General features: G+C 47.5%; 1 protein-coding gene across 1 annotated transcript in view; it reads left to right on the forward strand.

The window, feature by feature from the left end:
• The window catches only part of babam2 (BRISC and BRCA1 A complex member 2), a 54,416-nt gene extending 35,541 nt beyond the window's left edge, over positions 1–18,875 (forward strand). The window contains exons 7-12 of the mRNA XM_067243144.1: positions 3,945–4,054; positions 13,729–13,828; positions 16,207–16,277; positions 16,525–16,607; positions 16,782–16,935; positions 18,099–18,875. Coding sequence (XP_067099245.1) covers positions 3,945–4,054; positions 13,729–13,828; positions 16,207–16,277; positions 16,525–16,607; positions 16,782–16,935; positions 18,099–18,162 — 582 coding nt within the window. The 3' untranslated portion in view covers positions 18,163–18,875. The remainder of the gene's footprint in view (positions 1–3,944; positions 4,055–13,728; positions 13,829–16,206; positions 16,278–16,524; positions 16,608–16,781; positions 16,936–18,098) is intronic.
• The last annotated feature ends 5,442 nt before the right edge of the window (positions 18,876–24,317 follow it).

Genomic DNA, 24,317 nt, shown 5'->3' on the forward strand with positions numbered 1-24,317 from the left:
ATTGTAGGGAAAGTGCGTTGTTGACGTTGTGGCCAGGACACAGTGCAACCCTGTCTAACACTCTCTCTTGAGGGATGCATTAACTGTATGTGCATTGAAATAAACCTTTCCTGACAAGAGCTTCTTTCCATGAGAGTCGCTAATGTTTTCCCAAAAAAAAGGGTCATTTTGAAATGAAAGCACCGCAAAACATGAATTCATGACAATTGTTGTATGGTCAATCCTGCTATTGTTAAATAATGAAATTGCATTGCCATGTCGACCAAGACATGTTTTTTCTGAAGCACACAATTATCTGGCATTTACATGGTAAACAATGTTCACTTGTAAACAATGTTCACTTGGATAATTATTCATATCTGTGGGAATAGGATGAATGATATAAAAATTTGAGTTACCTCTTTACTTTCCTTCTTAACATTCGGACTGTAAAACAAATATAAAAGCAGACATTTGATATTCGACATGTTTGATATCTTATGCTTCCAGAAGAGTCTGAAGACCTCTGCAAGGGAAGCTTGGCACTAAGCACCAACCGTAACGTCAGAACTCCTCAAAATCTCGTACCTACACATTTTGGCAAATTACCATTCGCCATGTAGACTTCAAGCTATCTTCTGCTTTCTCTCAAAAGTATGTACTTGTTTGTGTGTTTGTGTGTGTGTGTGTGTGTGTGTTTGGGGAGGGAGGGGGAGGCAGGCAACATACGGACCCAGGATTCTTAAAGAAAGCCCAGGAGCCTGACTCGTCCTTACACAATAACCTCAGTGTCACTCAAACTGCCCCATCAAGTCGGCTATGACATTTGGAGATGGGCAAATAAGCCGGACAAAAGTGCCCTTACCTCCGCAACCTCCATTGTTGAGTGTTGGCGCGTGTGCGCGCGCACGTGTTTTGACTTTGGCCGGACATGGTCTGGCGTAGGGACAGCTGTCACATCTCCGACCTGTCACATGTGACACAGAGGACATGCCACGGGGGCTGTGGCATCCAGAAACAGAAGGAAGGACAGGACGATGGGGGGGAGGGGGGGGGGAACGAAGAGAGCTAGCAGACGGGAGGAAGACAGAGGCCAGGCTAGTGGAGTGGAGGAGAGTAGAGCAGTGGACGTGCGAGGAGCATGGCTCTGGGGCGTCCTACATCTGCACTACATGGACACACACACACAGCCTTCACCCTCTCTCTCGACCCTAGTCTCTGGGAGGGGGTGAGTCACATTCTCCCAGGGGTGAAGTAAGTAACTGCCCCCCTTCCAGGCCCTGGAGGAGTGACTCGTGGTACTTGGACCAGGGTTGTTTTAGCACTCATTACTCTCTAGCAGAAGTCAGGCTCTTCATTAAGGGTCTTTGTGCCTGCCTTTGCCTGTGTAGGGCAGGGATTTGTTTTTTAATGATGTTAGATTTTCCCTTGTATTTAAGCAGGCATCACTTAGCCCTGAGTGCATCACAGTGAAAAATAAGGCTTAAAATCTGTGTGTAAACAAATGTACAGGGGCATAGCATTGACTTTTGCTGCGCTTGGGGAAATTTAATATGTTTAGGTCCAATGCTGTTTGACATTGTAGGGTTGTAGGGCTGTTTGATGAAAGCTCACATTTAATTCATCTTATTTACATTGACCGTGAATGTAGCATATGGTTTTAATTGTTGAGAGACCACTCCATAAAGCATGTCTTCACACAGCCTTCCTTCTTGGCTCACTTCTGAACAGCAAAGCATCCTTCTCAAGCAAACAAATCAAGGCCACTCCCAAGTTCAATGGATGTATCCAAAACACACACTCTCACACAAACAGGGTAGGTTCCTCTACAGGAGCACTCTCCCAAATACATGCCCTTTTTCAAAAAGTGACACTAAAACTTCAGATAAACACTTTGAAAAAGTACAATCGGACCACAATGATCACGCCACAAATCGCAGACTGCCGGCCTGCCGTCCCCCAAAAACCTCCCCTCTTCGGCTGTTTGTTTGCGCCAGCGACGACTTCTGACAGCCCCGTGTCGTCCTTTTGTCTGAATCACTCCAAAAACACGACTCTCCCTCTCTCTCTCTCTCTCCCCCCCGACCTCTTGAACTCCTGCGCCTCTGACTGCTCCGAGGACCTCACGGCCCGGCCATGCAGAAGAACCAAATGTTCCCTCTCTCCTGCCTCTCACCTCTGCTCGGCTACTCAGACCCCGACCATATTACTTAGTCGAGGCAGGAGCCATCTAAAAGAGGAACCCATCCGATCACCTTGACAACCGCAAACCAGAGTGCCCCCCCCCTGCTCTTCACCTCTCTACACCCAAGCCTTTTCTACGCTCCCTGCCCCTCCCCCCACTCTCCATCCATCCTTACCCGACTTGATCGCTGTGCCTCTTCCTTTCTGTGCTATTTACAGACGCGCTGTGCCACATTGACGCACGCCGGTTCATTGAGGCAACACATTCGGACGCGGCACACACACAACCCCTTTAAGTTCACATACGCTTGCGCACACAACTTGATAACATAACATGAGAGCAGAACTTACTTCTGTGTGAGTACATTGTGAACATTGTCAAAGCCGATTCCTTGTATGTGCACATGGCCAATACAACTGATTCTGGTAAGCACACAAGAATGACCCAAAATTCAATTAACAACAACCTCAATTGATTTGACAGTGAGTTTTAATTGCATTGCGCTATTATATTGTATATACACGCTAAATGTAATACCACAATGCAATTAAAACTCACTGTCAAATCAATTGAGGTTGTTGTAAATAGATTGGATTTGGATTATTCTTATGTGCTTATCAGAATCAGTTGTATTGGCCATGTGTATATATGTATATATATTGGCTCAGAAGTGAGCCTATATATATACATATATATATATATATATTGCGCTTGGGTGACTTCTTTGTCCCCCCGTTTCCTGTTTCCTTTCCACACCTTATTTCAGAATCCCTACAATACACTCATGCTAAACTACTCATGTAAACATAGTGAATCTGCAATGATAAGGTGATTGTGGCCACACATGTCGTACTGGCAACCAACCCCAGACATTTTTACGCCGTTTTCCCTATAGTTTCCATTGGCCAATAGGTTTCCCTAGCTATGCTCCATCCCATAATCGAAGAGCAAGTCGCTGGACCAGGCATATCAGAAAAGTGCCCGAGGCCTCATTCAAAACAGTTTGGAAAGGAAAGCCCAGCCACGACGCAGCAATTAGGTTGCACGCGACTCAATTAGCGTCACTAGCTTGGAGGGGAGATAGCCAGTGAGTGGGAAGTCATGCACGGTCGGTCGCTCATGTCAAAAAACGCCTGTGTTGAAAAAGCAGGCAAACCGGGTCAGGGTATCGCTCCCATCGTCTCTTTGGCAGACCTCAATGTGCCCAAGTCGATAACGGGGGTGGGCCGCTTCCAGCTGCCCTATCCGCGGACTGGTAGCAGGCTCCCTCATCAGCCCGTTCCGTATGGTGGGGATGAGAGCAGCGATTATCACAAATGGATGAGTTCAAACCGACTGTGAGACATTTGATTAACGCCTCGGCGCGATCGCCACGTGGCGCCCGAGCAAGCGCCCGTCCGCTCTCTGCGGGAACGCTCCGAGGAAGGCCTCTGACGAGGTCCCGACTCGAGGGAGAAGGGATCGAGAGGAGGGGGGGGGGAAAAGACGAAAGTGAAAATGCGTTTGCCTGGTTCAGAGAGGCCCCAGCTGTCGTGGCTCCAGCGGCGTGAAACGGATCGAATGTTCACCCCAGTGTGTCCCTCAGCATAGCTCCATCTCGTCCTCTATCTCTGTACGTCAGGATCTGAGTAGGCGTGGGTTTTGGGGGGAAAGGGGTTAGATGTTGTGTTTCCAGCCTGTTTCATCCTAGACAGGCCTATGGTGTCCTTGTCCGTGTCGTTTATCCGGAAGTGTGGAGCTGTGTGAAAAAGCTGAAGACGCTCCTCTCTCTCTTTCTCAGGACACGGCGTTGGACCCAGGTGAAGATGTGGCCCTTCTCTCTGTGAGCTTTGAGGACGCCGAGGCCACCCAGGTGTTCCCCAAACTCTACTTGTCTCCGAGCATCGAGCAGTAAGTGCCCATCCGACATATCAAGTAGTCAGGAAGTGATTGATCGATCTATCAGCACGTGAACAAAAGTTAGGGGCGCGAATCAAGTCGCCCTGTGTTGGTTACTTTTGGCAGGCCAATGACCTCCTAGCAGCTATCGCTCGTACTTTTTGCTCTAATTCGTGACAAACGCGCCCGAGAGACGACGGGTGATTGATGGTCGGCAAAGGGGAAAGACAATCGTGCGATTGGAAAACAGCCGCGCGTGATGTCAGCGTCTACTTGGGTCCGCGTGTCTCGATCCGTCCGTGTGTTTGTCAATAAAAACATGAGGACGCAAGGAGATGGATGAGAGGTGACAGTCTGAGAGGTGACAGTCTGAGAGGTGACAGTGTGAGAGGTGACAGTGTGAGAGGTGACAGTGTGAGAGGTGACAGTCTGAGAGGTGACAGTGTGAGACGTGACAGTCTGAGCGGTGACAGTCTTAGAGGTGACAGTGTGAGAGGTGACAGTCTGAGAGGTGACAGTGTGAGCGGTGACAGTCTGAGAGGTGACAGTCTGAGAGGTGACAGTGTGAGAGGTGACAGTGTGAGAGGTGACAGTGTGAGAGGTGACAGTGTGAGAGGTGACAGTGTGAGAGGTGACAGTCTGAGAGGTGACAGTCTGAGAGGTGACAGTCTGAGAGGTGACAGTCTGAGAGTTGACAGTCTGAGCGGTGACAGTGTGAGAGGTGACAGTGTGAGAGGTGACAGTGTGAGAGGTGACAGTCTGAGAGGTGACAGTGCGAGAGGTGACAGTGCGAGAGGTGCACGACTGCGTGTCTGTGGGCATCCCGAGCGTGGCGAGACGTGAGGACGGTCGCTCGTTGCGCACAGGCTTGGAATCGCCACGTCACTGGTGGGGTGAGCGTGAGTGTCTTTTTGTTACAAGCTTAATATCCCTTAAGTGAGTGCGCGTGTACATTTGTGTTCAGCTTGTTGCGTACGCGACATGTGCGCATCGGCATACAAGACAAGTGTGTGACTGTATGTGTTTGCGTACCTTCACGCACGTTGTCACATACTCAGGTCACATGCCGTGACCTGAGTATGCTGAACGGTTAGGGAATCGGGCTAGTAATCCGAAGGTTGCCAGTTCGATTCCCGGTCATACAAACTGACGTTGTGTCCTTGGGCAAGGCACTTCACCCTGCTTGCCTCGGGGGAATGTCCCTGTATTTACTGTAAGTCGCTCTGGATAAGAGCGTCTGCTAAATGACTAAATGTAAATGTACTCAGTGTATCCCCGTCCCCACTAAACACGACACATCAACGCGCACACACTTCCACCTTAGGGCCATTCGGTCTGGTCTGGGGCATTCGTGCTGAGAATAATCCGTGGCTGATGTTTATTTACGAGCGCACGCCCCGTCGCACCAGGTTAAGGGGCCTCTGCCCCTGCTCACTCTCTCTCATACAGGCACAGGCACACACACACACAGGCACACACACACACGCACACACAGGCACACACACACACACACACACAGGCACACACACACACAGGCACACACACACACGCACGCACTCTGCCTCTTTCCCTCTCTCCGTCTTTCACTTTGTCTCTCTCTTTCGATCTCTCTCTTTCTGTTTCTCTCTCTCACCCGTCCCACTTTTAAAAACTCTCCCTGCGCCATACTTGCTTTTGCCCACACGCCGTACGTTCTTTGTGTTCCGTATCCCCTCCCCCCCCGCACTCCCCCTGCCCCCCACCCCCTCTCTCTTTGACTTAACTCTGATGTGTCAAGATGCAGTTGGACAGGTAAGCCCCTCCACCCTCACCATCAGGCCAGCCTCTTCCCCCGCATACAGAGATAACATGAACACACTCGCGCGCGCTCACACGCCGACGAGGACACCCAGTCCTCGGCGTTCTCCAGTACACCTCCACTCTGCATGCCAAAGGAGGGGCCCTCTCGCGTTGACGCAAAAGCCTGCGCGTCGACGTGAATATCTCCCTTCGCCTGTCCCTTCCTGCCCTGGCAGGAAGGGACAAGAGCAGGGCGCGAGGCCTCTGGCGGCCGTCCAAGAGGATCCGCCCCGCGCGGCGTGTTCCTGCGGCCCCGCGCGCAGGTGCGGCGCGCGTCCCTCCGCACGAGAGCGTGAGATTGACCTGGCCCCCCCCACAGCCCCTCATCTCGGGAGTCGCTGCAGCGACGTTAGAGGGGGCTAGCCCTCGCACAGGGTTGAGTGAGGGAAACGGACAGAAGGAGGCTAAAGGCATGAACGAGGGAGGGAGTGGGGGGGGGGGAGGGAGGGGGGTGCGGCGCTAGGGGGAGGAGAGACAGAGGAGAGGGATCTAGGACAGGCAAACGACAACAACCTGGCTGTAATGAAGGCTTGCACCCTACACGACCCTTAGTGAGAGAGAGATTTCCATGTACCTCTTTCCCACGTTTGACTTTTGTACGAACCAGATAATACTTTTTTTTTTTTTTTTTTGCATTTTCTGCTGAATTGTTTCTGATTGTGACAGAAAAACAGTTGGAGAGAGACAGGAAAGGCAGGGAGAGAGTGAGAGATTGAGAGAGTGAGAGAGTGTGAGAGTGTGAGAGTGTGAGAGTGTGAGAGAGAGAGACAGAGAGAGAGAGAGAGAGAGAGAGAGAGAGAGAGAGAGAGAGAGAGAGAGAGAGAGAGAGAGAGAGAGAGAGAGAGAGAGAGAGAGAGAGAGAGAGAGAGAGAGAGAGAGAGAGAGAGAGAGAGAGAGAGAGAGAGAGAGAGAGAGAGAGAGAGAGAGAGAGAGAGAGAGAGAGAGAGAGAGGATGACATGTAGCAACTAACCCGGGCAGCTGTGGTAAGGCCTTACCTCATGTGGTATGCACTCAACCCAGTGAACCACTAAACCTGCTTTTCTCAAGTGCAGAGCAGGCGCTTGTGTACGGTAGTGAACTGCAGTAAAGGGCTTCTTTTTTGATTGCCTTTTTTCCATGTGCGTTTGTGTGGGAGTGTGTTTATTTCTGTCCCGGGGCGTAAATTGCATGGGTATATTTGTGTGCGTGTGTGCGACCGTCTACGCCTGTGGCTCTGTTGTTGTTTTTTTTGGTCCTGGCCCCGATGTCTTGTTCCACTTTGGCCCCGATGTCTTGTTCCACTTTGGCCCCGATGTCTTGTTCCACTTTGGCCCCGATGTCTTGTTCCACTTTGGCCCCGATGTCTTGTTCCACTTTGGCCCCGATGTCTTGTTCCACTTTGGCCCCGATGTCTTGTTCCACTTTGGCCCCGATGTCTTGTTCCACTTTGGCCCCGATGTCTTGTTCCACTTTGGCCCCGATGTCTTGTTCCACTTTGGCCCCGATGTCTTGTTCCACTTTGGCCCCGATGTCTTGTTCCACTTTGGCCCCGATGTCTTGTTCCACTTTGGCCCCGATGTCTTGTTCCACTTTGGCCCCGATGTCTTGTTCCACTTTGGCCCCGATGTCTTGTTCCACTTTGGCCCCGATGTCTTGTTCCACTTTGGCCCCGATGTCTTGTTCCACTTTGGCCCCGATGTCTTGTTCCACTTTGGCCCCAGCTAGCTGTCCCCTTGCTTGACACAGACTCCGACAGAGGGGAATACGGAGACGCAGGGCGGAACATCTGAACAGTTCCGACTGCTTCCGCTGTCTCTTTTGGTTTGCTACATCTCTTTCCTCGCTTTCTTTCTCTCCCCCTCGCCTTGAAAAAAAAAAAAATTCTGTTCTTCATCCTTTTTCCTCATCTGCTCTGCGTCTCCCTTCTGTGTTGCCGTCTTTCCTCTTTTCGCTCTCCGTCCTTCTGTCTGTCGCTCGCTCTCTCTCTCTCTCTCATATCTCGCGCTCTCCTCTCCTGATCCCTCCGGCTGATCCTCAAAGGGAGAGAGGGAGTGAGTGGGACTTGAAAGGGAGAGAAGCGTCGGCGCTCTCCCCGGCAAGGTCGCTCGTTGCTCCGCCAAAATGGGAAGAGGAGCAACGGAGCGAGAGCTGAGGAGGGGGAAAAAAAAGAAACATGCACAGGGGTCTCTTTTCCTCCTCCTCCTCTCCCCCCCCCCCCCCCCTCCGCTCCTCTACCATCTCTCCCGAGCTGTTTGATATCTCTTTCCCGGCTCCTCCTCAGAGGCCGGCTCTGGCTCCAGGGTCTGACGGTTGGGGAGCGAAAGCCTGCAGCTTCCCTTCAGCCCCGCAACACTTGACTATACCCGTATACCCCCCCCCTCTTTCTCTCTCACTCTCTCTTTTCCTGTCTCTCCTTTGTGGTGTTTCTTCTCCTTTCTGTTTCATCTCTGGATTTATCCTTAACTCTAACCTATTGCTTCATCTGTCTCTCTCTCTCTCTGTCTCTCTATCTCTCTCCCTCTCCCAGAGAGACTTCCTTTAGAAATGTTACTGTACAGACCCTTATATATTTACCGATATGTACTGTACACCGCTCCAAGGTGCGTCGTCCGAGGGATGTGAATAAGTCTTGCAGATCCTTTACTCCTCTTATAATAAATGTATCGATTCAGAGGGATGTTGAGATAGACCTTGTTCTTCCGTGCATTCTGTGCACTCGAAAGAGCTAGGAATCAACTTGTGGAAGCCTGTGCTCTTTATTACAAAGGACCTACAGCTCTTTTACATGTGTTACATTTCTCCATGCAAGTAATGAGGTACACGCACACATAAACCTATCTATGTGAATACTGTGTGTGTGTGTATGTCAGCATATCAAATTCTGCAATTCATTTGATACATTCAAACGAGATGTCTTCATTTACAATGATGTTTCACGTGTCTTAATGGGATTGTAGCGTAGCATAGCACACTACCATTTGTCGCCAAAAATATTCCGTTGAAACCATTCAAGTCATGTCCCATCAAACCACAAACTGGTTTATGTTTCTAAGTCTGTCCAATATCCTCCATCCTTTCCTTATTTTCCGCGATACAGTTGTTGGTATCCACCTGATGTTTCCCTGTCCTTGAGTGGAGTTTCATGAGTCTTTTGGGTCTCGCAGGGAACCTGCAGTTATATAAAAGAATCGAGTGGGCACGGTGTCTGCCCCCAAACCAAACCCGATTTAGGAGCCCGGAAAAATCTACAAACACAGACTGAAACAGAATAGTTTTTTTGTGTGTTTTTTGTTTCGTATTTTAACCACCCTGTGCGGGTGGTTGTTCCCGTTCTGACAGATGCTTCTTCTGCAGGTACTGCGGAAATATTACCTTTTCGCAGGAACTTCTTGTTAGTCTTGGCACATAACCCGTAGGATGAGTGACGAAGGAGCCTGAGAAAAGTCGGCATGTACAATCAAAAGCTTCCCTTTTTTATATGCAAAATGTGTCTGTGCATGTGTGTGTGTGTGTGAGGAGTTCAATAGAACACAATGTTGCCTGGTTTCACCCTCACCTTAGTCATCCATATTTTCCCAGTGCCCACGTCCCTCAAGACCCCTGCATGGCCCCGCCTTGCTGTCTTTGGTTTTCGGGGCTCAGGAAAAGCCCCTGGGATTTTTTTCTCCTATGCTCTCACTTGTACTGTCTCACACACACACACACACACACACCCAAGCTGATCTCCATGTACTATGCACACACACTCTCACTTTCTGGCACGCACACGTTCACACTAGCAAACAAAACGCTTCGTCACCATCCACCTGAGTCACTGGAGATAATCTCTCCAGTTGATGAAGTCATACACGGCCCTGTCACTGTGTGAGTGTGTGTTTGTTTACATACAATGTGCGCGAGCGTGGACCCCATACTGTAAATAAGTCATACAGAAGGTTACCTAGCCCGGGGGAGGAGAGGATGTTGTGTAATAGCCCCGGTCCACACGATGACTCGAACATTGTTGGTGGGCGGTGTTGAGAGCAGAGTCAGCAGCTCAGGCAGAAGGCAGGATCACCTCAGGGGTCCTTCAATTAGGATATCACAGAAACCTAGAATTGCCTACTTCCTGGTTCCAGCGGCGGATGACGGGATATTTCCGGCATTCCGGCTCACTACGTGAAACCATTTTGGGGCGGTATTACTGTTCATCAAATGTATTTATTTACTTATTTGGAGTTGAGTTGTCAAGATGCTCCTTTTGAGAATGCTTTGTTTCCTCCAAGTATTTCATTTACTTGGAGTTAATGTAGCAGGTTAAGGGGTGTGGGGTTACCACACCATCAAGCTCGACAACAAACCGGCACACACACAATTTCACTGCAGATGTACATGTAATCCGTCAAATGCAACACAGTTTCTGGTCACGCTCCCTTCTCATATGCACTCAACACTCAATCGATTAATCGCCCAACGAGACTCAGCCTGTCTTGTTGCTGCAGGAAGTCCCTACATGGATCCAACGGGCTGCCAGATATCTTCCGTCAATCACCACTCCCCTCACTTCTCCCTGCCGTCTGCCACATCATGTCACCCTAGGCTGCTAATGTCGCACCATGGAGGGGTGTCATCGATGCTGCAAGGGTAGAATAGAGATTCACAAGAGGTGTCACAAACGGACGCAGACCAATCTGGGTTTGATCTTTAGCAGTAACACAGCCTTTGCTCTACTTAACTGAATTGGATTGTTTTCGTTTTTTGACACCACAGTCCTTTGGTCATTGTCTTAAAATACAATCATTTTTTGGGCCCGTCTCTGTCTGTGTTTTCATCTGTCGTCCGACAGTTAAATGCAGTGTCATTGTGACGAGATGCTGTCAATGGGCCTAATGTCAGTTGTGCCCCGTAATCTTAGTTAATATTGACTCGAGAACAGACCCATTGAGGAACGTGCACTTTGCATTTTTGGATTAGCATCAAAGGCGCACCGAAGGAGCAAATAACCCTTATTACTTATTCACATGTCAAAACGGTCCCCTTGGTTTTGTTTTTTGTTGTTGTTGTTGCACAAGAATATTGTGAAGCAAGCGTTATGGTCCTGTTCATCTGGAAACACTTACCCCTCGTATAAGCATATACGTGCTTCTTGTCTGCCTAAGAGGGCCACCGACTAATTGCACCTCATTCCCATTCAGATGTTCATTTTAGCGCCATTTGAGTGACAGTCACCAAGGTCTTTGTTCACATGCCCGTCAACATGTGTATGAGTGACGAGCAGGCTGATGTACAGGGAACAACGGCATTATGTTTGTTGCCGGGCGCATTTACATCTGAAAGGCACCGCTATTCTTAGATCTGTCTCCGGATAGAAGACGGTATTAAGGATTTTACTTGCGAAAGACGTGCATGGTCTTGTCATTAAGCTACTTAGCATAGTATGGATATTGTACCACAGCCAAAACCCCATAGGAGAATGCACTAATATGTATTCATTAAGCTCATATGATGGCCCGCAAAGATATCATAATGTTTTGAATGTACAGGATTTGAGAGCAGCATTGTTTATTAAAATTATTATTTATTCATTTATTAAAAAAAGATATGAGATGGAACTAAGTTCAAATACATTACACATGCATTGGAATCACCTGTTTCTGGATATCACAGCTAAATTCTCAGGAACTTCAGTAGAGCACATTGTGAAACTGTATCGAAGGGTGTGAAGAGCAAAGCGATGTGACATTGCATCACCCTCGTCCATTGGTGAACCTACCAGTAAAGAATCCTCCCACAGAACGTCGAGACATGATGAATGACAGTCTTCACTCCCACGATGTGCTCACTTCTGGACCTCCCCTTCTGAGAACACAGCCTACTGTAACCAGCTCGATCCTTGCAATTAGCTTTTTATTTCCCATGTCCCACTGGGGTTTTCAATAGAAGCCTACTGTATATCAAATGACACAAGCACTTAACTTCTAAGCACTCCAACCTTCCTGCTACCTTAGATGTGTCTTGAACCCCGTCATGAGGCCACGAGAACTTTCCATTGCGGGACACACATGCATTCTTAAGAATTTAATTTTGCAATATCTAGTTGGGAATTCCAATCCATTGGGAGCACTATTTAGGAACAGATGACGGTCAGTGAAATAAAACAGATCCTTGAATCTCCAGCCAAAATGTCTTTCTGCTGAGGAGCTTTTGAGTTTATTTAGTGATGATCTTTTTGTTTAGAGCTTGAAATTCCACTCGATGACAGGATCCAGCACTTCAGCAAGCAGTGTTTATACGTATGGCGATGGCACAATCCAACAAATAAAATAACGAATCGTTTTCAATGCAGACCATATCTACCGCACACACATTCATCCTCAGGCTGTATCCAGACATACTGTAGGCTGTGTGACCTCTGACACGTTCAACACAAACTAATGTTGCGCAGCGCACGCCGTTTGTAGCGCATGCTAACATTAACCCCCTAAAGCGGGTCATCCTCATCCATATGGCTCCATAGCAGGGGCTAGTGACGCTCCGATATTCTGCCACCGTGAATCGGCCAAGAAATACGGCAGAATTCAAATGAACAACTGGAATCTCTCCTGTCTTAACGCTAGATGTTTTGCTTGAAAGGTGTGCGGTTGGGCTAAACTAAAGCTGCCATTAAGTGAACCTTCACCTTCTTGTTCCCCATCACCCCCACCCACCACTTCAATTAGCCTGGAGCGAACGAGCAGAAAGAAAGAAGAAAAACAAAACAAGGGAATAACGTCCCTGCTCCGTTAGTCATCCATGTGCCGGAGCGCCAGTTTTCTTTTTGATTAAACAAGCACTAATCAGAGGTCAGCAGCGCAACGCTGCAGGAATCTGAACAAAGGAAGTCAAAGGAACACACAGCCAATCGCAGGGGGGAGTAGAAGAAGAGGAGGTAGTGGAGGAAGAACCCGGGGAGGATGATGCTGGGTTGACACCGACAAACGTTGCGTAGCTCTGTCGAGGCTTTGGTCAGCTCCCCGGGGGTGGGGGTGGGGGTGGGGGGGGGGGGGGTGGGGGGGGGGGGGGGGTGGGGGGGGTGGGGAGCAGTGCTCTTGCAAGGGCGTGGTGGTCCTCTTTGACGCCAAGTCCTCGCTGTCTGTGGTCCTTTCTGGAGTGGGGTTGGCCCGCTATGGTTTTGGGCAATTTTGTTAGGATGTGGGGAGGAACAGCATGGTTGTCTTGCATTCTTTCTATTTGACTTCAAATATATTTATATATACATGTGTATTACTTGTGGTCTAGGTGCCTCCTTTGACCTTTTTTTAACTGTTCTGTTTCTCAGTACCACAGTTACTAACTTGAGCGGTGTGTGTGTTTTTTTCTTCTGGTGTGCATACATGAAAGATATGCAAATAAATGGACAAGTGAGTTGATCGAAAGCTATGGTGCGCTATACTTGCGTGTGCGTACTGTATGTGCCATGTGCGTGCATGTGTACTTAACACGTGCTCGCGTGCGATTGTGTTCATGTGCGTGGGCAGTACCTGAAACCTCCACCTCTGAGAGCTCTTGTGTTTGAAGAGCAGGGTGAGGTTCGGCCCACAGTTCACAGCTGAACTGCTACACAGTTGTTGGAAATGCACACCAGCACAATTATAGTTCCCAGCCCATATAGGAGTTTAGAGTTTTTGTTTATGTGTATCGCAAGTTTGTTTCACAGAAATTATCTATTTGTGAGAGGAAGAAAATGACTATGACCTGTATTGTACTGTAAGTAATGGACATGATGTATGAGTGTGCTGAGTGTGTGTGTGTGTGTGTTTAGCTGTCTTCCACTATCCCTACTACTCACACTCTCACCTAAATTAAGTGATCTGTAGTTTCTTAGCTGCCATCTTTCTCTGTTCCTCAGTGCCCTTGGAGGCTCCTCTGCACTTCATATCCCAGCATTCCCCAGTGGAGGCTGCCTCATTGACTACGTACCTCAAGTATGCCAGCTACTCACAAACAAGGTAACCAGGAGATTCCTCCATTGTGTAAACCGTTTGATTCCATGCTGTTCTTTGTAAAATGTTGTTCCTGTGCATGTTTCTAAGTTGGTGCTCTACTACACCAATGGATGTGCCAATGTATATCTCTGTGACGGTGTGTGTTAGTGCGTGCCGTACCTCATGTGCATGTGGACGTGGGCGTGCTGGCCTCCCTCCATAGCCTGTCCGGGCAGCACGACGTGTGTGTGGACTGACAGGTAGAGATGGATGGCAGATGCACCGCCATGTCAGTAGCCCCAGGGTCGGAGGGCAGCCTCTCCCCTCCTCTACACCCACACCTGGACCCTGTCCAGCGGGGAGGCCATGTCTGTTTGTCGCCACCCGACCTCCAGGACACCCCCCTGTCTGCGGGGGTGTGCCCAGCGGAGGGTCAACTCGGCATGGGGCAGAGAGGCCAGAGCGGAGGTCTGGGGGTGGATGATGTCAGGGCAGGGAGACAGGACAGGAGAGAGATGCACTGAGGAAGAGGAATAAAGGGGAAGAGATGGATGGAGATGGAGGGACCGAAAAGTGCATTCTGAATGAGTCAAGTGTGGCTTTTATGTCTTCTCTTTTTTTTGGCAAGGCAAATACATTTCACTTTTCAATGGTAATATCAATGGTTTCATGTGTTTTAACATATAGGAAGAGATAGTTTCTCACATTCATTCATTATGAATATATAGAACTTGTGTACTATAGAACAAACCTATGGAAACATACCTATATAAAGTGTATTTTGTAGTTATGTAAGTGTAAGTGTAGTTATTTGTGGCAACAACCAACAATGGTGCCACCCACATGTAAGCTAATAATATATTTGTGATAGTTCCGACACTCAATCCTGAGTGGCTTAATAAATGACATTCCGCACTCTATTGAGATGGGAACGACAAGAGTTTTACACTTCCTGATCTAAAACCTGATCGACATCAAATGTCTGTTAAGAGTGTGTGAGCATTGGTGTGCGTAGGTGTCACCACAGGAAACACTTCCGTTCTTATATTACATAATCCCCCCCATCCCTTTTCTCCACCCACACACGCACGCACACACACACACACACACACTGAGCTGAAACAGGGCACTGGGTGTGGTCTGGACAAATACCTGTTGAGTGAGCAAACCTGCCTGTCGTCGTACAAACCCGTTGACGGTGTCATTGGAACGCATGCACTTCCTCCTGTTAGTGTGGGGAGGCACTGAGTGGGAGATCCTTGTTAAGTATAGTATGTAAAGTTCCACAATTCATCCCTCCCCCACTTCTCTCCTTCTCCCTTCTCTCACACTTTATCTGACTCACACACACACACACACTGTCACCCACGTTCTTGCTCTCACACACACTCTCACAGTCTCTCACACACGCTCTCACAGTCTCTCACACACGCTCTCACACACACTCTCACAGTCTCTCACACACACACACACACACACACACAGGTGTGCGTGGGAACACACAATTAGGTAGTCCATGCCCAAGAAAACACTTTCACAAAGGTGTACACACCCATTGATGGACATGCGCGCGCACACACACACACATTGGGTAAGTAAACTTTTGCCCTGACTAAACAATGACAGCCACTGGAGTATGTAGCTCTGCAGCATTTTGGAGAGTGCCGCCATCATTTCTGCACAATGTAAACAAAGACATGACCAAATTCTGAATCATTACGGCCTTATGGCAGCCTCAAGGAACTGTGTGTCGGTGTTCCTCCTTCCACAGGGACCAGTTTTTGCGTGGCTGTGTGTGTGCGCGCTCACCAGTGGCGGTGTGTGTGCGTGTGTTGGCATGACTTCGGCGTTGGTAGACACATACAACTTTATGCAGACCATTGTGTGTGTTTCAGGGTTTTCGAGTCGGGGAGGGATAACTTTGGGTTTGGCAGAACTAGGTCAACCTCACGGTCTGGCTTCCTGACCTCAGGCCCTCTCACCTGCCTGACACGGTCAGCGGGCGAGTAAGGCCCGAGGCCGCACAGAGCTACCGAACAGTGAACACACACAGTCCCAGAAGTCTGCATTGAGACTGTGTGTGTTTGTGTGGAAAGAAAGCTTAGCAATGGCAAAACTCCACCACGATGTACTATGGAAGAAAGCCCAGGTAGTACAAACCGGATTCCGTGAAGGGTTCATAGTGGCGACATAGCTGGCCGTACAATAGCCTGTCGACCTAGGCCTGAAAACCCATTATGACACAGCTTCTGCTGGAGATCACACTGGGCCCCCAACCTTGGTCAGTTTCTTATTTTACACACACTTACTAGTAGAGCATGCTTCAGCCAAGGTAGGCTTTACAACACTCATATGTTGAAGAACTTATCAAATGGATGTTTCTCTTTGTCTGTCTTAACTAGGTGCAGTATGTCATCCAAGGCTACCACAAGAGGAGGGAGTACATCGCTGCTTTTCTCAGCCACTTTGGAATGTGAGTGTGTGTGTGTGTGTGTGTGTTCTGTGCCTGTGGCTTGAGGCTGTGTAAAAGACTAAAAGGGAGGAGAGTTTATTTGTGATTTTGGGTGTTATTCTGTATTAGTAATAATTGGAAAGTGGTATGTGTATGTACTGGTTGGTGTGTGTGTGTTCGGGTGGGGGGTAGAGGGAGCGTAGGGGGCCACACAGATCAACACCCCAAACGCATGTGTGACGTGATGTTTGGCGTGTGTGTGTTCCAGGGGTGTGGTTGAGTACGACGCAGAAGGGTTCACGAAGCTCACCCTTCTCCTGATGTGGAAAGATTTCTGTTTCCTTGTCCACGGTGAGTCCTCTCCCTCTCTGTCTCGCTTTCGCTCTGTCTCTCTCTCCGTCTCTCTCGCTCTCCCTCTCTCTCTCTCATGCGCGAGCACGCGGCTCATCTCGTCCTGTATGAAAAGACACGTGCAATGCTGACGGGAAAACCCCTTTTTCTCTCTCCCTTTCATCCACACCGCAGTGGACCTTCCCCTCTATTTCCCCCGCGACCAGCCCATGTTGACCTTCCAGTCGGTCTACCACTTCACCAGCAGCGGGCAGCTTTACTCGCAAGTGCAGAAATCCTACCCCTACAGCCCGCGCTGGGACGGCAATGAGATGGCCAAGAGAGCCAAGTAAGGCCCGATGCGTCGCATGCTGTGTTGCATTTCTTTTGGATCCAGAAAAGCACTGCTACCCAAGTCTTTGTTTGATGCTATGTTTTACAACTGTACCACAGTACAGAAACGTGGTATGATACTACACTGTGCGACACCATACCTACACCTTAATATTCTGGGCTACAAAATAGCGTGCTTAAACCCTTGTCATCTTCGGGTCATATTGACCCTTCAGTCATTCTGACCCCCCCACGTGTTGCGACAACTTTACCTCATACAAAAAAAAAAAAAATAGAGCATTTTCTTTTAACCGTCGGGCTGTCTCACACCCCCCACAGAGCGAAGGTTAAAAGAAAACGCTCTTTATTTGTTTTTGTATTGGGTAAAGTTGTCGCAGCACAACGATGGGTCGTTGTGAACCTTCGGGTCATTGTGACCCGAAGGCAGCACAAGGGTTAACTTCACTGCACTTCTCAGCGATACACTCGTCTGTCGAGTGGACCTCACGGAAAACACCAGTGCTCCTGGACTTGCATTGGTCGCATATAGACTTAAAAGCAATGCATTACAGACATGATGATTACATTCCAAATAATCTGAAGGCATAGTTCATTGCTCACTGTTTGCTTTGTTGGAGACTAACAGTATGTGATACAGATGACATCGTCAGACCAGTGCGATAATCTATATATTTATGATTGTGCTACACCCACTCCATCACAGTGTCACTCCACCCTCATTCCACACAAAGCTTGGGTTTCCACGCCTGTTCTGCTAATAATATAGTCCTGCACTGGGGCCTCAGTGTTGTCTCATTTAGACATGGACTTGTTGCCCTTGACTTGGATGGAGAGGGAGGGCGTGGGAGTTAGCAATGTTTGCCAAACTGGTCTCCATAAAGTGTGATGGTCTTATCTTTCTTTCGCTGAGTAGTTTTGTGTGTGTGTGTGTGTGTGTGTTCAAATGTGTCCATTGAAGAGTTCTGAATGCTAATCCTCCAGATGCTTGGAATTCCAATTGATCAGCTCTTGGGTTAGAACAGAGGGTAGTGTAGCCCCGATGGCCTGTCCTAAAGTCAATCCTAACACACACACACATACACACATGCACAGGTACACAGTCACACACACACAGAGAGTTCTGTCTAAATAACTTTGCATTCCTTTCTCGGTTCACAGAGCGTACTTCAAGAGCTTCATCCCTCAGTTCCAAGAGGGGGCCTTCGCAAATGGAAAACTATAGGAGTCTCAGCGTGTGCGTGTACATGCGTGTGATTGCGACGTAAAACACTCGAGGTGTCTCAAAACGGCGTGCTCACTGTCCTGTTTGTGTGTTTGTATCTGTGAGTGTGTTGACATGTATGACTGTTTACCTACTGTACAGACTCTAGTCATCATTTAAACTGTTGATAAAGAGAAACTGTGTTCTGTTTTTGGAAGTTTGGAGTAAAATGCTGTTTATTAAAGTTTTTGTAAGGTTGTGGGGTAGGAATGGAGATTCCCAACAAAATACCTCAAATGAGACGTTTTATTGGTTAACAGGGGACAGGAAAGGCCCCTCATTTTACAAAATGGTAGAACCCCAAACTCTCTTCCAGATAGATTCATCCACTCGGATGAAACCCCTTTGACACATATTGGTGGTCCACACAAGAAAAATGTGCCAGTTTCCTGTACTCCTGTACTATATACCTTAAACTAGTCAGTATGAATTAGTTTACCATTCTGGACCTGTCTTAATGCATTTTATGAACATGATAATTCAAGTTCAGCACTGAATTGGAAACTACTGTCTGTGCCATGTTATTTTCCACTGTTGAAACCTGTGGTGCCCCCCCACCCCCAATTCACTGGCTTTCACTGACAGTCGTACTGTTTGTTACTAATATATGTCTGTTTATATTCTTTTTTTTCCATCCCCATCTCGATCAATAAATCCATTATCAATTCAGTTAACTAACTTCCGGTTTCCCTTTTTTGAGTGGTGTTGAGTGAATTAAGTGGTTTTCTGCTTAAGCGATCAAAGGGTAACAATGGTCTGTAAATCTTATATTTCTAAAGAGGATGTATATTGATTGATTGATTGATAATAAATGTATTGAGGAATTAGGCAGACACATTACTTGTAAGTTGTAGCAGTAACATGGGACTATTCAACCATAATGTCTGAATTGTTTGTTTTCAAGACAAATACTGACACAAAAAAAAGAGATTAAATATTCTATTAACATTTCCAAAAGGTGCTTTGGTGACCCGATTACTGAAGACATTTTTATTATCTTTTGGAGCAATTTTGAAATTAAATGTAGTTGGCTGCGCCTTGGTCGAGCTGTGTGTTTGGGAATATACTGGAGGGAAGATGCCAAATGGGGGAATAAACGATGGTGTGTGTTTGTGAGAGAGAGAAGGAGAGCAAGAAAGAGAAAAATGAAGGGAGTGCATGCTTGTTTTCATCATTAAACACGAGGGTCACTGTTAGGGGTCTTTCCTTGCCTGGGGGTTGGCCCTTTGCTATATTTATTGTTGGTAAAGCAGCAACTGTCAAGTCTAATAGGACACTATAGTATGAATGTATCTGGGGCATTTTAATAGCATTAAGCCCCTTTTAATAAATAAAATAATTAAAGGCAGATTCTTTTTTTTTCTTTTTTTTTTTTTGCTCCTTGCTACATTTCTCTAGGTAACCTTTTTGACCCGCTTTCACATCATCTAGCTCGTCAGCCATGGGGCGGGCGAGGGGGACAGGAATGTTGGGTTGCATCTTCGATGAAGGACTTCAACAAAGCGAAACATCCGCAGTAACCTGATAGTTGACTATATGACTATATGACAACATTCAAAGGAATGCTGTCACGTTCCTTTGAAAAAATGATACCAATGGAAATATTTGTATCCCACAGCCTTAGTTTTGAAACACGTACGAACCTTTGCCTTGACCAGGTCAATGGTCAGTCTATCTTTCGCTCACAAACGTTTTCCCTAAGTGACTTGAACTTTGTCACTTTTGCAGTACTTACTGTCCATTTTTGCGCAGATATTTCCGTCTAAACTTGCCAAACGTGCTTTAAACCATTTAAATAAGGGTTCAGTCACAGTAGCAATCCCACAGTTTGAAGGTGATACTGAAGTTACCTTTTGAAGATGTGCATTTCACCTCCTGACTCATGTTGTACAGGTCTCTTGCCTGCCAGCTCCATTTTCTAATGCTCTAAATCCGCTAATCCTGTATTTAAGCAATCTCAATAGCAGAGGGAAAGAATAATTAAAGGTTTGGATAATTAGCTTGGGAACTTTTGACGGAATGATTAAAATTATACTCTTTACTTCTCTGGGGAGGCTGAACTACACCATTTGCTATAGCTACCATGTATGGATTTCTTGTTATGACCGTGGCTAAAATTACAGCCATTTGTTCGTTTCTTCTTGACTTTGCGGTAAAACAAGGTACCCTCTTTCAATCTTGTGATTTGAAAGATGAGCATGTCATTCATGTTCTTCTCTGTACTCATTTGTGATAATGCTGAGCGTGAGCTTCACAACTACCAGACAAAAACCAGAAGAGGTTTTGTACCAAAGAACATAAATGGGGTAAAGCTACAGTGTATCTTAACCTGACCATTACAAATCTTAACAGTACACTGTGGAACCTGTTTTGTTCACAGTCTTCAACTGAAGGGATTAGGCTACATCAGCATTAGTTTATCGTTCTGCTCCCATGACACCACTGTTAGTGGTTAGCTTCAAGCAGGCAGTTAGCCTAAGGACCTGCCAGTCTCTGCAAATGACAGGTGTGTGAAACAGGATCACACAAAGCTTGGCAGCAGCATCCCTGGGTGATAACCTGGGGCTAGCTTTTAGTATCAGTCACACCAGCTCCACCTCAGAAGTTGCTCTGCCAGGGAACTTTCAAGAGTTTCTAAAAAAGGAAGCTGTGTGGAGGCTGTGGAAAACTCAACTCTTCATCCAGGTAGTTAACCTAAACCCAGCAAGGGGTCTGGTATAGAAACATCAAAACACACAGAAAAGATGATAAAATACTGCATTAGATGATTGAGAGTCCAACTGTCATCCCAAATCAGCACCATTTTTTCTGGGGGAAGTCAGGCAGACAGGGCAGCAGCAAACGTGGGAGGTAATCGGTGGGAAACGAGGGAACATTCGAAAGGCCTGAATATGTCACAGAGAGGCAGGGGCGGGCGGCTGCTTTCGTCTTTGTTTATTTTTCTCCGATTTGCAGTGTCTGAGTCGCCCAATCTGTCAGCCGTAGCTTTTGTTTGGGGGGGGGGGGGGGGGGGGGGGGGGGGGTTCTCAAAGTTCACGCATTGCCTTTTGAAGGATTATTCTCCTGTGGAAAAGACAAAAGAAGTAGTTCACAAAATGAAGAAGGGCCGGAAAAGAAAAACTGGAACAGTTTTTTGGGGGAATCGAGTACAAAATTCAGAGTGACATGTGGGGGGGCTTTTCTGTTTCCATCCTCTGGTGGGTGGATTGAGAGGGGCTGGAGAGGGAGGGAGGGGGGTTTTAGGGTTTTGGCGGCATTTTCTTCACAGACGAGGGTTGTTGATACGAGCCATGTTGAGGATGATGGAGCTGAGAGGCTTAGCTAATTTGGGAAAGAACGACAGAGCAGTAGAGGAGAGAGGAGGGGGGATTTGACGGGCCTTTTGTTACAGCCTGTTTGATCTGGGAATTTGAAGGAGAGGAAAAATATGGCCCAGAGATGTCGAGAAAACGAGAGAATTACCGCGCCGGCATCTCTCTCTCTCACTCCCTCTCTCTTATTTTCTCCTCAAGAAGAAGTTGCAGGAATATTCTAATGCTCTCACTGTCAAAGCAACAGAACCCCCCCCCCCCCCACAGACACACCGTTTTGCGCATAAATACTGATAATAACTGGATCTTGTTAAACCCTGATTGTTAATTGCTAATTACTCTCCTTACATGAGAAGCCAGGAGAGCGTGGCTAAGCCGATCACAGACATCCTCCTCATTCCTGAGATCTGGTAGGACGCCCCCCCCCTCTCTCTTTTTGCCTCCCCCCTCACCTTTTTTCATTTTTTTATGGTTTTGAATGTAGATAAATACAGATTTTTATGGAGTTATCCCCCCCCTTATCCCCATTCTTCTTCACCTAATTACACCCGTCATACTTTACACACATCTTCCTCTGGCGTGCGATATTATTTGGTTTAAACCTAACATGGATTTACTAAAACCTGGCCCTCCGGAGGTTTCGTTTCTGGAACACAGATTTGTGGTTTAGCCAGGAATCTGGCAAGAGCTCGGTGTTCTAGATCCAAACGAAAGTTGAGACCCAATTTGCCTACAAATGTTTAGTGGTTCGCGTGAAGTTACAGGAAACTCATTCCACCCTGCCCATGATATCTGTGACTATCACGTGCTTGTCAAACATGCACTTTTCATAACCTTATTGTGTGTACTGCTTTCTCTCCTCCCGTTCCCTATTCCTAGTTTGTTTCCACCTCTCCTTTGCCTCTCTCGCTCCACCGCTGGCGAGTGTACCTGGGGAGCTGTCAGTCTGGATCGCCTTGCTGTCGGCTCAGCCTGTCAGGTTGAGGGACTTGTCCCGACTGTCTATGTACACTGATAGACCTGTCAGCTTGAATGACAGCCAGGATGCAGACACAGGAGACAGGTACATATAATGCGACAAGACCCCCCCCCCCCCACACACACACACAAACACCCCTCCACTAAAAAACTAAACAAATATATATTAATGAAGTCAGTTTTTTTTCCGATGGCGCATACAGATTCGTACAGGCACATCCCCTGATGGCTTTGTGAACTGAGTCTGAGGGGATGTGATGTCATCATGTCATAATCTGCCTGTCCCAATTAAACTGGTAATGAGCTGGGCCCAACCAGTTGAACCCCACCATTTTAAGACTAAAACGCACCCTTAAAGTATTTAGAGCATCCAATCTTTATTCGACACTGATAAAGTACACTGCAGATAGCGGGTTTGCATATGTTAACATTAACATTGAGGGTCTAATGGCTTTTTACTAATTCACTTTGTAAAGTTAACCGCAAAAACTCTGTTCCCGGTCAGATTTCAGACAAGGTAGGCACCTCAAATCACTGTAAAGTACCCTACCCAGCTCCGCCCAATGCTCAGAGAGCTGCACTCATTGAGCGACACACAGGACTCTCTGTGCCCACCGCAGAGCTGCAAACTGTTGACCTCTTCCCAACCCTGTTAGACTAATAGGTCATGCCCCCTCTGGCCCCTCCAATGGGGGTTTGTAAGCAAAGGCATTGCACAGTGGCAGGGGGCGAGGGCAGGGGGAGGAGGGGTGGGGGGTGGGGTGGTATTTGAATGGGGTGGCAATGGTGGTTAAGGGGAGGGGGAGGGGGGCATATTCTGGCTCGTGCCAAGTGACACAAACCCCCCTTGGCAGCCTAATTACATTTTCCACTTTTCCACACTCGCATTAAGCCTCCATCCAGCTGGAAGGAATACGGACACACCGGAGGAGGAGACCTCAGGAAAGGACCCCCCCCACACACCCCCACCCCCTCGTCCACTTCTTCCTTCCATCCCCCATGTACCCCCCTTCCCCCTGTACCCCCCTTCTATTAGCTCCCCTTATCTCCTGTGAACCTCTTTCTCCATTGGCCACAGATGATAGCCATGTAACAGTTCTATTTCTTCACTGCAAGCTGCCATGCAGTCCAAGTATCTATCAGTGACTGAGAAAAGGCCCAGTCTGCACTCAGTAAATGGCAGAAATTGTCATTTGCTTCCATTCCTTCATTGGAATCAGAGCACAAAATCAAAGGCCTAGATAAAGCATCAGTCAAAACAACAGGGACTATTCTACAATAAAGATTACAGGAAGCATAGATGACTCAAGGCAGATTTTTGCACATATAAAACCCTAATGAATTCTGCGCATTGGGAGATTGAGAGATCCCGGTTTATATACAATGGCTACTACATAGTAAATTACAATGGAGTATATACATTATTTAATTCAGCTGTGCCAATTTAGATGACATCAGTGACATTGAAATTTGTTCAAGCAGCTATATACATCTTACCAGTATAAATCATGAATGGACATTACACCAAATAGCAGGACGGGCCACATCTATTTCAGTCTTGTACATTGTTAGTTGTGTAGCTTTGCTGTTTTTGATACATTGACCTTTGAGGCTGTTAATGGCTTTTCAATCTCATTGTCTCCTTGCCTCGATCTCCAACTCTCTACCGACCACCTCATTCTTTCCCGACAGCTGATGTCTCAAGATGCCCTTCCCTAAATTACATACCAAGTTCCATCAAGACCTTTATAGACATACCAAGTCACACACACAGTTACATTCTCTTAGATAGTCCCCCATACATAGGCTAAGTCAGATTGGCTGGTT

This window comes from Osmerus mordax, chromosome 9 (assembly GCF_038355195.1).
Source record: "Osmerus mordax isolate fOsmMor3 chromosome 9, fOsmMor3.pri, whole genome shotgun sequence".
NCBI lineage: Eukaryota > Metazoa > Chordata > Actinopteri > Osmeriformes > Osmeridae > Osmerus > Osmerus mordax.